At 44.7% G+C, this 18,265-nt stretch overlaps 1 protein-coding gene across 1 annotated transcript in view; it reads right to left on the bottom strand.

Annotated features, from left to right (window-relative positions):
• The window catches only part of T265_15306 (hypothetical protein), a gene marked incomplete at both ends in the record, with an annotated part of 91,388 nt that overhangs the window by 24,861 nt on the left and 48,262 nt on the right, over positions 1–18,265 (bottom strand). Inside the window, 7 exons of the mRNA XM_009177492.1 lie at positions 388–501; positions 7,600–7,935; positions 9,436–9,564; positions 12,466–12,675; positions 15,411–15,580; positions 16,811–17,013; positions 17,864–18,092. Of these exons, the coding sequence (XP_009175756.1) occupies positions 388–501; positions 7,600–7,935; positions 9,436–9,564; positions 12,466–12,675; positions 15,411–15,580; positions 16,811–17,013; positions 17,864–18,092 (1,391 nt within the window). The remainder of the gene's footprint in view (positions 1–387; positions 502–7,599; positions 7,936–9,435; positions 9,565–12,465; positions 12,676–15,410; positions 15,581–16,810; positions 17,014–17,863; positions 18,093–18,265) is intronic.

The raw sequence follows: 18,265 nt of genomic DNA, 5'->3' as shown, positions 1-18,265 counted from the left end.
ATACTGCACAACTGTTATACAGAGAAAAAGAGAGAGAGAGAGAGAGAGAGAGAGAGAGAGAGAGAGAGAGAGCAGTCAGTAATTTTACACAGGTGATCTAGAAAGGTGCAATACACTGTGTCGACCTGCTGGAACCTGGAGTTAACAGTTCAGGAATGCGGTCAAACTCCTGTAGAAAACAGCAGGAAACGCCTTGGACCGTTGAACTTGGGGAAGTAGAGCCAAGGAACGCTGTTAATAGGTTATTCACAACCGAGAGGCAGAATTCTGGAGTGGAAACCCTCCACTCCAATACGCTCCACCCGACAAAGATATTCGACCGATCAAAAGAACTTGAGATGAACGTAAAATAGAGCAAGGATAAAAAAGCTTAAAACTAACACTGACCTCCGAAAATTCCAGGAGCTGATGTCGGTGAAGCTGACTGAACGGATGGTCGGGATGGAACGGGGATTCTTCGTTCAACGTATTCCGGCACAATCGCGGATTCATCAATCGAAGCTAAGTGGAGAGTACACAAGACCTTGACAGCCCGGTATACAAACACTGCAAAACTGCTCGGCTAGGTTCAATAGTACTAGATTAGGAAGAACAACAGGGCAGTTTGGCATGGTATTCCGGATTTATTTTGTTCTATTCCACCAGACGTGTACTACGGATTACCACAGTAAATAAACTGAAAAAGGAAAAGTACCATGTCACGGGCTTGCTCCGCAGTTTGCCATGGTCCTACCAACACTGTTTCTGCCTACAAAGATCCGGCTTCCATTTTCAAATAACGGTAACCTCAGCAAGCTTCAGAACTCAGTTGTTTGCTGTATTGAACAAGATATGAAGTGACATTGTTGGGTAGATGGGTGTCTGCTGTTTATCAGCTGACGGGTAGCTGATGAGGCCAGCAGCGTAGGATGCGACCCTGTTTGATGTTCTATGGTGCAGTTGACTGGTCCAAATGCCGTTCAAGACTGTCTACTGACCTACACAACTAACAGTACTCTCAGGACTGTCTAACCGATTCTCCTACACTATCACTAAAGAATCTGAAGGCTGAAGTATCATAAGTGACAGCCCAGCAATTATAAGTTGAGACATCTCTCATGATATAAGGAGAAAATTCCAGACGTGTTGTCAAAACCAAGCACGAAGGCTCATTGATAGTGTAAGTCACCATTTAGAACCCGTTATGAAAGCATTCACTGAAAAGCCTTGTATACAAAAGCGACCAATGGGTATTCACACGAGAGATGTTACCCTGGAGACACGGCAATCTGTTTAGGTTTGGTTCGAGTATTCGACTGAATAAAAAAGACATAGGGCAAAGTACATCTTTCACGCGTCCTACATCGACCGACGGTATTGGCAAGAGTACTGAACTGCAAACCGATTCAAGTCAGCAAAATCGGATCAAACTTGGATATCAATGCAATGCCTATGGGTCGCTCATTTTAGTGCAAGCAGTTGGCATAATCCGACCACAAAGTTCGTAAACCGATTTCAACGGCATAACTTCACGAGTGTACATCCATTCACTTATTGTGCCCGTAAATGTTAATACCGGTCTTCTGCACTGCGCCCACCCGCTTAATCCGCTCACACATCCAAGACTGCTCGTCGTCCTCCTCCTCCTTCCCATCATCATCAGCAGCAGCAGCAGCGTCGGAGACAGAAACATCAATGTTGACACACGTCTCACTAACGTAAGACCAGAAAGTTCATTTAATTATACTGAAAGTGAAAAGAAGGGAAGACTGGATGAGAGAGACCTAGTGCTGACCTGTAGCAGGCAATGAGAGGTGCCTACAACCCAAGCGCTCAATCAGACAATCTGAAAGCGAACACCACTGACATCGATTAGCCACCATTTTTATGCAATGTCTCCATCCAAGTGCAGGAAGGGCCAGAGAGATGCTACTCTGGAAGGCAGACCATACCAACAATACCGAAACTCATTGCAATCGACTTCAAACCATTCTGCCGAATCACACATAGTCCACCTCGCAATTTGCGCAATTCTGTGAAAGACAAGGAGAACAAGCCTAGTCTAGATAGGCGATGTTTCGGTATGTGTAGTTCGTGACTGAGCCACTGCAGTTCATGATTGCAGGGAATGTACAATAAAATACCCATTTTCTAATTAGTTTGTCACTAATCCGTTGACGTCATCCAACATGCGACTCTTGACACTCAATGATATGCCGCTTGGACACCACAGGTGATGCAAAGTAGCAATGGTGGTACTGGCTTTTGAGATTCGTGCACTGACCAGATCAGACACAATTTCGTCAGAGCCAATAGGACTACTGAGGTATGTAACATTCTCCACAGCCTCCAGTGATTCTGCTTTAAGTATACCGAGTATGTTCGGAAAATGCACATTCTCAAGTATGACTTTGCAAGGCACACGCCGAGTGATGGTATGACGATCGTCAGTCTATTTTACAGGGATTGCGTATCGCCTTCATTTTAAATGACGAGGACGATACCGTCCGCGTACTCCAAGTTGACGAGGCTCTCACCAAAAAAGATTTGAACATTTGGATTTCGGGGACTTTTAGGCGTTCGCCTCATTGTTGCACTGACGTCGAGGTTGAAACGAGAGACAGTGGACATCCTTGTCAGAAACCGCCTCTTGAGGGTGAGTTTTCAAGGGGCTCACCATACATTGTCACGCGCCCAAAAATATGTGAATATAGAGGTCGCATTACGCTCACAGACTTATGAGGCTGAGAAAGCATCCTTAACATCACTGACCAATCGATAGAATCGGACGCACTCTTGAAGTCAAGGAACGCCGTGATCGTCTGTACATATGGCGCTGCTCTAACACCCGATCGTGTGAAGACGTGGCTCACGTAGCTTCCATTGAGTCGAAATCCCACTTTAAGCTCATGGGGACAATTTTCGCGTCACACTGTAGAACGATGAAGAATTAGTGACATCAGAAACCCTTCTAAAACGGGGTTAAAACTCAACACTGCGGTCACTAAATCAATTGCGGGTATTCTTTTTTAAAATGGGGACTAGTACAAACCCACCCCAGTTGTCTGGATCGGTCAACTTCTCCCAGATAGACGCAAGATAGATAGGCATTGACTTAGGAATTTACTGGCATCCCTGAACGGACCAGCTGAAAGATCATCAGGACCAGCAGTACTCAGACACTTCTGAGGTTGCAGGTGGCTTTATATTCACAGTTAATCTTTCTGCTGAAGACCAGGATTGCGGAATGGAGAACACAGGTGGACAACTGAATTGCTGTTCGCAGTACTGTGTCCAGCGGTCTAAACGTTCAGTTTTGCTATATATCACCGAGCGATATTGGTTCCTGATAACTTCGCTAACAAGAGGATTACGAGGACCCGTTGAATGAATCAAGTGGAACAGCCTGCGGACGCTTCCAGAATTTTTCGCGTCTTCGACTTTCTTGGCTATTTCGGTCCACCAAGTTTCTCCGTCTGCACGGACACTCAGTTTTATCCGGCAGGCGTTCGAGGAGCTAGTTCTGATAGTCCCGTTTGATTCCTGGGTCCACTAGCTTCTCCATGGCTATGGGAGCCGTGTGTTTTGCGTAGATAAGAAAAGCAGCAGCGGCAAGGAGTGACGACGGAGATGTGGTCTACTTGGATTCGGGGTTGGTAAGTTGATGGACACCACGCTGTCAAGTGATTTCTGCCGTTCCCAAAATGGGTGATGCAAAGAAGCAGTCTATGGTAAGCATAAATTTGAGGCGCATGCTCTCCGTTGTCCATGGGTATCTTATCTAACCGTATACGACCAACCAATCGGGCCTCAGCAGCACTTAGTCTACCTTACTGAGCGTTCATGTTACCACCAACCAGCCCGTTGTAGAAGAGCAGCTGGAGCGTCATACAAGCTGTCTCGGCAGATTCGAAGCTGCGGTTTGTCGGGGCATAAAATGAAATAAAAACCAGTGTGCGGTGGACCTCAATTTCCCGAGATACTCTCACAGACGTTGTCAAACTAACCACACAGAGGCGACTTTCAATGGGTATTCACTCGAGTAGAGACATGTCCGCTCGATCGTCAATACAATACCCATCACAGCATATCTAGCTGCAGCGAATCCGAGGTTAGGTAGCCGGAAGAGAATCAGGAAGCAGTCAGTTCAGTTGCGTGCGTCATGTATCTTTGTTTCTCACAGACAGGATACATCAATACAGAGGGAACCCAGAGCAAGAGTCATTTGTTGTCCTGTTTCCTTCAGTGCATAAACATTAAAGTCAGCAGAGTTCACTGATTTTCAGGGTTTGAAAATACTTTGGAGAGGTTTGGGGCTTTTACTGAAGTCGGGCGTACGGAAACTAAAGCTAGGAGCGAACGAAGCGGTTAATGCTGGCGCTGGGACCGGCGGAGAGAATATTCAAGTTTGTATGGGGCAGGGTAGAAGACGGGAAACATGGGAGTGTAAGAAGGGAATGGTCAGCAGTAGGATGTTTTTGCTTGCTCGCCCTGCTGTAAATAACAATTAAGGCAACCGGCTAATAAAACCACGCGACGGCGGATGTGGAATGGCAACATAGTTGCAGGTATCATGGCTGCATGTTGGTTGGGATAGCTCCAGGACGCTCAATCCTGGACAACACAATAATTAGGGTCCTCAACCAAAGCATTTGGATCAAAAGCCTGACCGCAAGGCGGTGACATTTGGCGGGAAACGCAATTACATTAGCGTCTTCGAAGAACAGATCACCATGCACGTTCGAACCCGCAACCCGTGGACCGGAGATTGTGTCAGTTGGACCACTAACCATTGAACAACCTGTTACGAGAGACTCCGCGGGTGTCGCACGTAAAATCTCCGCTATAGCTCGGTGGCAAGATGGACCAGGTGGTTAGAGCGCCAATTAACTGATCGGAAGGTCCGTGGTTCGAAATCGACCTCTGCCTCTCGACTTCCCCTGTCTAGGCTTGGGACACCTGGCAGTATCCCAGCCCTCGTGCCTCCTTCATGTGGCACGGCAGTTGGGCACAGGAAGGGTGCTACAGCTTAACGATTTATAGCTCGGTGGGTCAAGCTAGGGTCCAGTCTCTTTCTGACAACCAGACCTCATCTGTCAGGAATGAAATGGGGCGAAAACTCAGTGCTCCAGGATGTAAAAGTCACTCCCCACGCATTGCAAGATAAAAAGACTGAAAAGTTGTCCGAGATCAGTAGAGCAACCGGATCAGCGGTATGCATTCGCCGTGAAAAAGAACCGCAATCCAAAACCTCGTCGACCAAGAGAAAGCGCAAAACGGTATAGATGCATCCTGAAGAAGCAATATAACAACGTTGATCAAAACACACACAAAGGCTATCTTGACTGCAAGTAGTAGTTCTACATGGATTCCATCAATGTATCTGGTATCACTAGCGAAGTAGAAAATAGGTAGGTGGCGTGCACATACAGAACAAACACATAAAGGCTTCCATGGATATATATATATATATATATATTGTCTGTATAAGAACGTTTGAATCTAGTATGGTTAGAGCTCCACCTGTGGTTTACATAGAAAACAGAACTCTTCGATGTCAGTCAATGCCGCATATCCTTCTGACTGGGAAACGACCACAACAATAAGGTTTAGAAATTATAAAAAAAGCGGTGTGTATATGCACCTGTGATACTAGGTAAATCCCACTAATAGCAAATGAGGGCAAACGTTATGAACACTCGATTCCATCAGGACAGAGTTGAGCCGAAGAGTGTTCGTTGTTCATCCATCAAGTGGTAGGATGAGGTAACTAACGAACCACGTGTTCAAAAGGTATTCGCCAGCGAGTACCTGGATGTGATTGATGTCAACATATTTTGGGTTTTGACTTGCAAATGGGCGGGACTTTGCACTGGTTTTCACTAATTCGGTTCTGAATTTCCCAGAAGCCCTGAGGGTTTGTAAGTGCTGTCAATTCTAGTAGAAACGGTATAGTCGACTAACCGGTGGTTGAAGACCACGCAGGCTGCGGTCCTCTGGTTCAAGCAGTAGCACCTAATAAGTGACTGGTTTTGGGTTCTTGTCGCGAGCGAGCAGAACTGCATATGGGGCGCGCAGAGGGTATGGAGTTTTAAGGACAGGTTGTGACAAGATTCACAGCCTGTGAATCAACACGTGAATTCGCCAACATAAATGAAGTTGGTGGAATTCGCTCGTTTGACAGAAATTAGGGTCAGTAACGCACACGAAATTTTATAAACATGTGGAGTTACGCCAATCGCTCTGTTTCCAATACTAGGTCTCCCACCATCGCGCACATTTTACCATTTGGCACAAACACGAATCGTCGGCCTCATTCGAAGTTAAATCACTTTTTGATCAGAATATAAATAGGCTCGTAACCTCGTCGACCAAGAGAAAGCGCAAAACGGTATAGATGCATCCTGAAGAAGCAATATAACAACGTTGATCAAAACACACACAAAGGCTATCTTGACTGCAAGTAGTAGTTCTACATGGATTCCATCAATGTATCTGGTATCACTAGCGAAGTAGAAAATAGGTAGGTGGCGTGCACATACAGAACAAACACATAAAGGCTTCCATGGATATATATATATATATATATATTGTCTGTATAAGAACGTTTGAATCTAGTATGGTTAGAGCTCCACCTGTGGTTTACATAGAAAACAGAACTCTTCGATGTCAGTCAATGCCGCATATCCTTCTGACTGGGAAACGACCACAACAATAAGGTTTAGAAATTATAAAAAAAGCGGTGTGTATATGCACCTGTGATACTAGGTAAATCCCACTAATAGCAAATGAGGGCAAACGTTATGAACACTCGATTCCATCAGGACAGAGTTGAGCCGAAGAGTGTTCGTTGTTCATCCATCAAGTGGTAGGATGAGGTAACTAACGAACCACGTGTTCAAAAGGTATTCGCCAGCGAGTACCTGGATGTGATTGATGTCAACATATTTTGGGTTTTGACTTGCAAATGGGCGGGACTTTGCACTGGTTTTCACTAATTCGGTTCTGAATTTCCCAGAAGCCCTGAGGGTTTGTAAGTGCTGTCAATTCTAGTAGAAACGGTATAGTCGACTAACCGGTGGTTGAAGACCACGCAGGCTGCGGTCCTCTGGTTCAAGCAGTAGCACCTAATAAGTGACTGGTTTTGGGTTCTTGTCGCGAGCGAGCAGAACTGCATATGGGGCGCGCAGAGGGTATGGAGTTTTAAGGACAGGTTGTGACAAGATTCACAGCCTGTGAATCAACACGTGAATTCGCCAACATAAATGAAGTTGGTGGAATTCGCTCGTTTGACAGAAATTAGGGTCAGTAACGCACACGAAATTTTATAAACATGTGCAGTTACGCCAATCGCTCTGTTTCCAATACTAGGACTCCCACCATCGCGCACATTTTACCATTTGGCACAAACACGAATCGTCGGCCTCATTCGAAGTTAAATCACTTTTTGATCAGAATATAAATAGGCTCGTCATGGTAAGTTGTAGATGCATTTTGATGCATATACCTCCACGTCTGAATCAAAACATCCCATCGCCGAAATGGGGTTCTTAAAGACAACAAAATACGGGAGAAATCTAAACCGGGCGGAAAAAATATGAGGCAATCTTGACGACCTACGTTGTTCCACGGTTGATGACAGCGTGGGAGTACTGGGCACCTCATGTTCAACAAAAACTTCTCGAACTTCCTGCAGAGCATCAGCATGCTGAGCGGAACCGAGGACGGGTCTGGATGGGACAGTGGTCGACGCGACTTCGGGCCTCCGGCGTTCTACGTAAACAGGTGTTATCACCTCCATTTCGTTGTTATCTGCTCCGGTTTCGCCTTGACCCGAAATATAGGGGCGAGTAACATCATAACCCACGATATGAGATGACACGCCGTCAAGCGAAGTGCCAAGACCACTGGTTTCACTGAATGGACCTGAAACAGCTGGGGCCACACTGCTTGGTTCTGGAAGCACATGAAGCGAAGAGTTAAATCCAACATGTGATAAGAGGACACATTCACTAATTTGTCTGAAAAAGTCAGAGTGAAGTGTGAATTACCGAGTATTCGCGGGCTGAGGTACATTGGGATTATCAAGGTCTAATTTTGCACACGGGCTTTGTGCTCTTCATGTAAACTAAAACAAAGTTTTTTTAAGGGAAAACCTTTTGAAGGAAGTATCTCATGTATATGAGGACGGATAGGATAAGCAGACCTACAACAAGATACCATGTTTTACGTTTCGGCGTTTTTAGAGCTGGCCAAGCCTCAAAAGAAATATTCGCCTGTCCTCTGCTGTAGCCAGAGTATCGGACTGAACAAGAGATGTCATACACTTTTATGAATACGGTTGAGATTTTTCATCAGTTGTAAAGAGCCGGCAACAAAAAGCAAGTTTTTTATTACAATCGACGGAAAGCATCAGAGCTCGAAAACTTCAGTAGCTATCGGTCTGCACCAATGGGACCATCCGAAAAATCTCATAATTGTACGACGGGTTGGTGTGCAAGCTTCCATAGAACCGTGTTTGGCTATAAAAAAAAGTCGACAGCGCAAAAGCACAGATTTCGGATGTGAAAACAATCGCAAGAATTCCGTTAAATTAACCACTAGGAAGAGAAGGGATGTCATCGTTTGAACGCAAAGCGAGAATTGCAATGAGCTTGTGCATCACCCATGAAGGGTACAGGAGCAGCATAGTTGTACCAGTCGCCTCAGTTTTTTCTGTCAATCAGATAATAAATTTCAGAATGGCCACACACTGATAGACAAGAGTATGGTGGAAAGTTTATCTAGAACCAATGGGACGATGGTTGTTGATCCGAAAAGAATAGCAATACATACCCGTTTGATAGCGATGGCTAGAAGATAAGAGTATCGGTGTAGGTAACGCTGGTACAGAACCGCTAGCTCTTCATGACTAATGTGCCCGGTCCCTGTAGCCTGGGAGAAGGCAGAGAACTATGTTCTTTGCATCAATGTCAACTTATTTCTTGAATTCGGAGTGCCAGGATTCACTTGAGACATGGGGCGATGGACCGAGTAGGGGAAATTGGTTGTTTGATGACGATTTAGATCAGTTCATCCAGCGCGAATGAATTGATTAATCTCAAATGAACGCGACAAGACTGACAGACCTGCCTCGAGAAAACGAAAACACAAGCAATAGGCAACTGATGACATGAGCGATTGGTGTGATATATAGTCTATCCGTAAACCAAAAATCGAACTGAAGACAGGTCGGAAAATTCGAGCAGACATTCCTTTTTCAACGACCGGCATCCGTACTTGTCTGGCTACCTAATTACGTAATTGAACCGCAACTTGCCAAGGAAAACGTCCGGTAAAAATGGATCATATGGTTGGTTGCAGTTTTTGCCAAAATGATAAGTTGAAACACGAAATCAGGCACACGGGGACCTTACCCTTTCCAATGACTCACTTAAAAAAATCTTCGAAACTCACCAGTAGAGTCCAGTACACGCAATGCAATGCGTCGTTCGTCTGGTGAGGTAACCGGGGAGACGTTGCTCATACAAGCCTGAACGACATCTGAACGACCGATCTGATGTAGAAATTGGGCTAGTTTATTTCCTGAAAAAAAAAACACAACATTGGGTTTGAAAATGCGAACCGAAAACATCAAGAGAACCCGCAATGTGTGGATATATGGAACATGGCAAAGTATATTCGCCTGAACTACGTACCCTAACTGAATGTAAAAACAAACGCAATGTATATGAACAATCAGGTAGCAGGGGTAAATGGGGGGATAACACAGAAAGCAAACTGAAAGTTTTAAGGCTGTTGAGAGCCACACAGGAGATCCACAGGGCAAGAAGAACATTCACTAGTAGCAGTTTATAACGCAGAGTTGAGGTTCGCACAGCAGATGGCATCGAGATGATGACCATCAGTCCTTTTACATAGCGTCAACCTGTGGGAATGGCGCCTAGTACCTACGATCGGGGATGATCTTTTACAAACGCTAATCACAGCGACGAGTAGTAACATTTGGTCCTGTGCCATAGACAACCCTCATCATCGCGCATATCAGTAGACGGTTACATCGGACAAGCGCTGGTTTAGCTTATCCAATCGCAATCGCCATATGAAAAACATAATGGCTAGTGTATGGTGTCCTAGTCAAATCAGGTCACATCAAAAAGGCTTCATGCTCCCTGGGAGATGCGTTGGAACTCGAATCCGTCTCCTCATTTGCGCAGCGTCGTTGAATATTGGTAGATCAGGTGGATTTACTAGCTGTTGGTCTGTTCGCGGACTCGTTGGTGCTCAACGCATCGATACAATAGATAGATATTTCTTATCTGTTCGAGTGACATTCGTCCTAACTGACCGAAGAGCAACGAAAGGGATGTTCATTATAAAACAGTTCACTAAAGCGCACTGAGGCTGACTGCAACCCCCAAATCGTATGTGGTTTAAGCAATCACTTGAGAAACACATGACATCCAGAATAGCTTTAATGACAAAAACGTTAGGACTTTTTTAAACCCTTGTGCTGAAAAGTGTTCAGCTCTTAGAAGGGACAGGGACGTTTTAATGATTTGTATATTTAGTTGTGTAGAATAGACAGTAACAACCTTATCTAACTAGCGCGGAAGGTATCAGCTACCATGTGGTGCAAAGTGAATGGCGTCGTAAAAATTATTTCCAGTACGTATTACGAGATGTGAATTGTAACCATTGTGTTCATCTTTGACAGCAATGCACCGTTAATAAATGTGTGAAAGGGGGTAAGTGCTACATAGCGATAAGGAATGATGCCCTAGTAAAGACTGGAACGAAAGGAATGAGCGAGTACTTATGGAAAACACGCTTACGCTCATGAAGAAAACTATCACGAACAGGGTATCCACATCTTTAAAATATGATAAACACATCTAAGCATCATATCGCTGAAGTTCACCAACCGAGATGAATTTGCTAACCTCACCAAACACAAGCCCACCATACAATGACAGACAAAGCTTAGCTAGGTGAGCACACTAAACATTGACAGCATGGTCGAAAGGCACCTTGGAGCTCGTTAAGTGCCATTTCTTGTGGGGATTCTAACCACATGCAATACTCACGTGAAAGCCAAACAGGAAGCTACGAAAATCCTACATCCCTGTTCAGTTCGTGTATCTAAGTCGTCACCGGTTCTCCGAGGGCCTTCCACCAACAAGAGTTCTGCGTGGAAAACAGTGTTTTCTTTAGGAGATGATAGTTGGGCGATAAGTTCCACTTAGGGTTCTACTGATTCTGATTGACCACCAGGTCTCGCTTACGTACCATTACGAGAACGCTATAGCCAGCTAACGCCGGCTGTATTGAAAATCAACTGACTCTCGAACGCTTCAATCTGTTTGAGGTCTTCGGGTCAGAAGGATCAACATTCATAACAACAAAGTACGACCCCTCCCACAGTTGGTTTGAACAAACGGTCCTACAGCTTGAGCGAAGTTAGTTGTGATGCAATTTCGTGAATGTTACTCACGCCCCGGAACTGAAAGTACTTGCATCGGAATTCGCATGTTGTTGTTGTTCACTGTTCCGCGTCGAACTATTCCGAAATAAACTACGATATCGGGTTATTAGGACCCGAAAGCCTTCGGATGGCCTGCCGTATGCTGTAACCTGCGGGACATCTTGGCACGAGAAAATGGCTCAGACTCGGTGATGTGATGAAAAATTGAGTTCTCTTTGTTCTATTCACTTGAGGAACCATGCATGAGCGTGCATCACAGCAGGATACATCACAGATTGCAAATCACGTTCTCTCTAGCTTAGATGAAAAACTCAGCTATGTATACAAAGAGGTCGACCCCACACAAGAAGACCTATGCTTATGGTGGCGTAGCGTCAACCCGGTGATCACTTATTCCAATTGCATTCCTCGAAAAAAGCGTAAGTTGCACACAGTGGTACACCTTTGAATAACAGAGTTAGATGATTGATAGTATTTTCATGCTAACAAATCATCACGTGAGTAAACCGGGATGAGTGGTTCCAGCCGAAAACGCTATGCAGAAAGTTAAGCACACATTGAGTCCGCATCATGTGCGCCAAATAAGAACTGGCCTCGAAAATCGATTAAGTCGAAACGAGTCGATATCGACCCGAAACTGTTCACCTGGTCGGCTCAGGGAAGGAAAAGTCAATAAGCTGTGGTGTGTGAGGCCTAACCCCATCTCCGCACACACAAACACATGCATAGACACACAAGAATGAACCTGGACACAGAAGCCTCCTGCAGTTGTTGAATAATTCATTCCGCTTTCGCTGCGAAAGACCAAATGGTGATAGGTGGGCACTCATTACAAAGCTGTTCGAGAGTTAATGTGTAAAAGAACACGTTACGACAGAAAATACTTCACACGCACACACACAAGCTAGTGATCCGGAAGTGTACTAATCAGGGTGAGAAACCTTGTTTCAAGAATGGTTTTGGCCCGTAAACCCACGTGTAAACAAAAGCAGGAAATTTACCGCTGGTGGACTCGATGCCTGCACGATCTTGCCAAATAATTAACGCCGCATAAGCACATTCGGAATCAGTCCTATAGGAAGAACTGATCATTTTCTGTTCTTCGGCTGAGAGTCCTAACACAGTGGCCAGTCTAGGCCAGTCGGAGCCGACGCTGTTGGCCACGTTACTCAGATCCAGTTCCAACCGACCAATAACCTCTGAGAAGTCACCTGTAAAAAAGTGGAATGCGGGGTGGCTTCGGGTTGTTGTTGAATGGGTAGTATGCAGTCTTGATCATCCCAAGTGAGTGTAAAAATCAACCAAGCATGGACAACATGTTTGCTAAAACCATACAGTTACGGCTTAGACTAACTTACTTTGTATCGGCTTTCATCTGTATGTAAACGAACCCACTACAAACGAAACATTCAGAGACAGTCCTCAGGATCAACTTCAGTTCGGTGAGGAAATCCGCTCAACAAAGGTTGTCGACCCCGTAACCGACAAGATACTAGCTGACAGGACTGAATCAGTGATACTATCTCGTGACCGTCAGTCGTTCACTGGAACAACCTAGATTGGTAGCGAACTGATGATGAGCATGAATAGACACAAGCAGGCATACGAAGAGTTTATTGGCTTGGTCTGGATATCACGTACACAAGAACTTGGGAGGCTATGGTTAAATATTGCAATAATGAATACAAGAAATTCGGAATACTGGCTTTGGGGGGAGTTGAAAAGGTTCACGATTGGTATGTAGTCTTGCACAGGTGCTTTAGGTAGACGGAGAATACTAAACAAGCACCGACAAGTAGAACCGAAACGCGATTGAAAGCGATGAGTCCATGGTACTAAGGGTTACTCGATGTTTTTGCTAGCGTTAGAGTCCTGACTTGGCGTCGGCATAAGTTGGTGTAGTACAAGGGGTTCTCCAAATTTTGTTGGCTATCATTGGTGCTATTCAGGAACAAGTCACTCCAATGCACCACTGAATAACAAGGAATGCCTTATAAGGAGTATTCGCCCCCCAGATATGGAACTTTTTTTGTTACTCTTCCAAACAATCGTATCCATTGATTGCAATCAGAGAGTACCATAAGTAGCAGGAAGCATACACGTGCTGGTTCCTGCACACTAACCCTAAGAATGGAATCGAATAAATAAACTCCCCAACGATTATAGTTTCTCGGCTTGTACCAGTAACCAAGTAAATCCAAGGGGGATCAGTTTAGCATGCAAAATGATGAATTAGAGAACGGGTATGAAGAATGTGACGTGGCATTTTCCTCAATGATCAGAGCATGAGATCATCGCCCTGCTTCTGTACCGTCCACACCAGGGCGTCACCTGAATACGTGTAGGAGCCGAATGTAGCCTCCGCATCGATCAAGGGAAAGTAAAGTCACACGCCGATAAATGAAATGAGTGGGGTTCTAAGGGGTTGTCTCATTTCAGACCATTGATCAAGTAGACTTTTAAGCTGAATGCGGCCTGGTAGTTTGGCTCATGTACATGAAAAGTTCACTCCTCACCAAGTACCTAAGATCATGTGGAACGGGGATTCAGAGACCACAGCATCTGCTATGCGGCTGTGTGTACTACGCATAGCTTCGGACATTGAATCAATCCATGAAAGGCATTCATTATTGAGATTCAGTAAACTGCATGTCGGTTATTTGGACACTGGATGCTCAAAAAGTTATTCAGCTGCACACTAACCAGTGTGAATGGGAGTTTCAGTTGACGATCGAATTAATCTACAGTGAAGCATCGGTGTTGAACACTGATGTCATGCTGTCGATAATGATGATGACGATGACAATGCGTTCAACTAAAAGTGGAACCCAAGGGGTAAATCAGGGTCCAGAATTTTTCTATCTATACATTACACCGAACATAAGGTAAAGCAGACGGTGTACAGAAACCTATTTTCTGGGGCATTCTTCATGGTAGCTTTTTATATATTTTCAGGGGTGATAAGCAATGTTGAAGTCGGTCAAGAATCACCTCAATAAACAAAGCAACGGGGAATTCCTGAAACCCCTAAGGTATTTCAGGAGATTATTGGTTAAAGTAAGCTCAATGCTTTGTTTCTAAAAATCCCAAACTTAAAGCCTCTTACTCACGTATAATGACAGTATAATGACGGTATCCAGACACGGCCGGTGTGTTCGTTCCCTGGGCACTAAGGAGTCATTCAGAAGTCGGAAGTCGTTCAGTCTATCAATAACCGAAGCTGTTCAAGTGGAAGAATCACGGCCACGAACATACCTACCTGTCTCAGGTTTCTTTCACAGCACAAAAAGACCGGGGAAATCGTAGTATCAGAATGGATGGTCCTCTTCGAACTCTAAACCGTTACATCGAGATGATTATTTTTTTTAAAACGGATAACATAGCGAATAACTGTCCCGATTATTTTCTTGGACAATAGCACTCGCTGTGAACGCATGATATAGGTCGACCATACAATAAATACGTTCAAGATTAAAACGAAGGAACACTTATTTCAAGAAGGAAACTCGTACACCACGGCAACGTTCTCTCGCAAGCGATTATACCACAATTGAGGCGCGCACGACCATGAGCACTTCTTCTTAGTTGTCCCTGAAAATGGCAACTTGATGTGCTGCTCATCGTCATTGCATTGCAATAGACACAAGGAACTTCCAAAAAGACCATTCGAACGATGGCAAACAACTCAATTGTAGATGAAGATGGGATGCCGATTAGGTGAAATTAGACCTATTAAACAAATAAACACAAAACATATAATTCTCCCGGAATTAGAAAGGTCTGATGTGTGGATTCAGGACATAGGTGAATGGGGTTCAGAGTAGGAGAGATAAATGCCCTGCTGAATGAAGTGGCTGGACACTGACAGCATAAACCGAGAAATTTGCTCAGTAAGTCTGTAAATAAATCCGCGTTCTCTACAGACCGAAAACAGTGCGAAATTCACCTTTGTGAGACGGGACTCCAAATCCGTTTACTAGACCATCTGGATGTTGACTCATTGAAAGTTCCGTCACCTCATCGATGTCAGTAGTCTTTAGTACAGCTCCACTGATCGAACTTGATAGGCCATTGGGGACGTGGGCCTCCAAAACTGTGATTCTTTTCTGGGGAATGCTGCAAAATACCGAGGAAATCGAGAATGCAAAGGAGTGTAGCTAGCAGCTCTGTGAATGGAAGGTGGGATTCGAAGTGACAGTGACTGCGCATAAGAATTCCCATAGAGTAAAGAGATTCTTTCTGCGCACAGTATGACCCCAACCAACTGAGAATGAAGTCACAATAACTGACTACATTTGGATATGCAAAGGTTCCGCTTCCCATAAGTTTATTCTCACAAAAGATTGAGTAACGAAACTCACAATTGGAAATCTTGAAACTGACACAAATGGTAACAATAAACAATGAAGAGGCGAGGAACTATCTAACAACAAACAAAGTGATGACAGAACAGGAAACCTTGGATGATTTCTTGTTCACTTCACTTTCCTCGGTTCACCGCGTACGGTTAGTCTCGCATCTGCTGGAAAGGTTGATGGACCACCTACTGGCCAGACGCCGAAACAAAGTGACCTCAGAACCTAGAAGCGCAGTTCGGCGAGAATAAGGGTAGATAGTCTGTCGGTGCGATGCATGCCTACCACATACGATGCTGAGTCACGGCACCACAATGAGGGCGGCAGACAGGTTTCAAGTCGATAGATCAACAATGGCCAAGTGTGACTGGTTTGTGTGAGAAGCACAGGAAACCATAACTGGCAGCGGTAATGACACTTAGATTAGGATGCACGCCGAGGGGTAAGCAACCAAACACAGAGCGGAAGACGAACACCACATAGGAAACTATCGTTAATCGTCAGGTGGCACAGAGTTTTTATGCGGTAAGTTAGCACCGTTAGCTGGTAACGCTCATCTGTTCTCGAACACGAAACAAAGCGCCTGTTACAGACACGTACGCGCATGGTGTTACTCGCCACATCTACATATCCTACTGATGAGCTGAACGACAAAGAATAGGCACAGAGAGGTGGCTTCATGAGTGTGTAGTCTGAGAAGTGGAACGGCGTCAAACACCGAATCAGTCAATGATTATCTTGCGGACAGTGCATGATCAATGACTGGTGCGGTGACCACCACCGAGTGCACAATAGAGGTTGGCTACAAACAGTGCCAAATACCGGCTAAAAGTCGAAACAATGGTCGTGGAAAAAGTTGAATCGTGCACACACTCGTAACCGTTAACGAGGGTGAAACACCGTACCGGTGATTGTGAACAATGAAAATATGCACTGCTCTAGGCAAAATCGTTGCATAGGTGCCCAGTATCACAAAAGCTGACAAACTCACCCCAAACTTTGTAAAACGGCGCGCGGATGCAGGGTAAACGCTAGCTTTCCCACTGCAGGCTGAGTCAGGTCTTTCACACGCACAAGCATATTTAACCGGTTCTCATGGAAAGCGCGGACATTTAGCTGCAGCTGTTCTTCACTCTTCGCAACAGGGACCAAATTACCTGCAGTTTCAATCCAATGTGGATGATCATCCAAGACCTACAAGTAGAACGGTAGAAAATATCGGAGACAATAGAATTCTTTGGATGCTGACTAACTCAGGAGCAGGCTACCCTGTAATCAGGTATGTGACATGTAGTACAGGAGCGTTCAGATATAGACAATGGCTACATGCATCGTCAACAACAAACAAAATTAATGTAACTTCTCAATACAGGAAACAAGTTCCCTGGGAAGTCAGCTATCGGTAAGGAAACATTTTCATAGTAAGGACAACCTCCTAAAGTTTCACATAAATGATACGATTGACTTTCATCACGTTATTCGCGAACATGCACCATCAGGGGCCAAATCAATGTCCCAAATCATTGTGGAACGAAGCTGATTCACCACCAAGCTCCCTTTAAAAATGTTACGTAGAGTAACGAAAAACAAAGTGAGAGAGAAAATAAGCTCTGAGTTAGCCAGTCATCAAACTCCGGGAGAGCTACACCATTAGGTGGTAGATGGCTCATTTTGCCGTTCGAGGAACACTTTACGCCCTGGAAGTGAGAAGTGCGCACCAAACTATGGGGCGGAATTAGTTAAGTTATTTATTTACTTATTTATTTATTATTTTTATATGAGCTGTCGAAAGAATCTCATTTAATGTCCTCCACATGCAGAAATTACGATTTACTGAGTGTTCCAAACGATAAAGTTGGCGTATTGAATGTAGAGGGAGCAAAGGTAAAGTGGACTTCTCTACGATCCCATGGGAAGAACGGTCAAAGGTTTACAATCTTAACGAGTCCATGTGAAACTTAGCGAAGCAGTGATGTCCGATGAAAATTCCCACTAACCTATGAAAAGTGCAGCAGAAAGTGCTACGATAAAATCTAATGCTCACCTCAACTTGAGGTCCAGTGGCAAGAAGATGGAACCCTTCCTGCTGCTCCAAAGTTTTTGCAATCGGATCATCTGTCAGACAGAGGCAGCGAATTTGTGCTTCTTCTGGATGATGCCGCCGTCCGTAGACAATGAAGCGGCCAATATACGGAACCGAGAGTGATTCGTGATACACTCGGCTGGCCAATTCGACTACTTCGGTCGTATTCGGGCAGTCCACTAGCCATAAACTGAAGTTCGATTAAGAAAACGAGTGAAATAGAGCAAGCATATTTTCAACTATTTATTCGTGTACTTGTTTCTAGGACAGATTGACTTCTTGACAGATAGCTGCGCAAGGGCCATCTATACAAACGAGACAACCAGGTAAAACTAAAGTCACAGAAAGGTTGGGACATCAAAG

The sequence above is a fragment of the Opisthorchis viverrini genome, assembly GCF_000715545.1.
Source record: "Opisthorchis viverrini unplaced genomic scaffold opera_v5_427, whole genome shotgun sequence".
Lineage (NCBI taxonomy): Eukaryota > Metazoa > Platyhelminthes > Trematoda > Opisthorchiida > Opisthorchiidae > Opisthorchis > Opisthorchis viverrini.
This window is presented reverse-complemented; position numbering and strand designations above follow the sequence as displayed.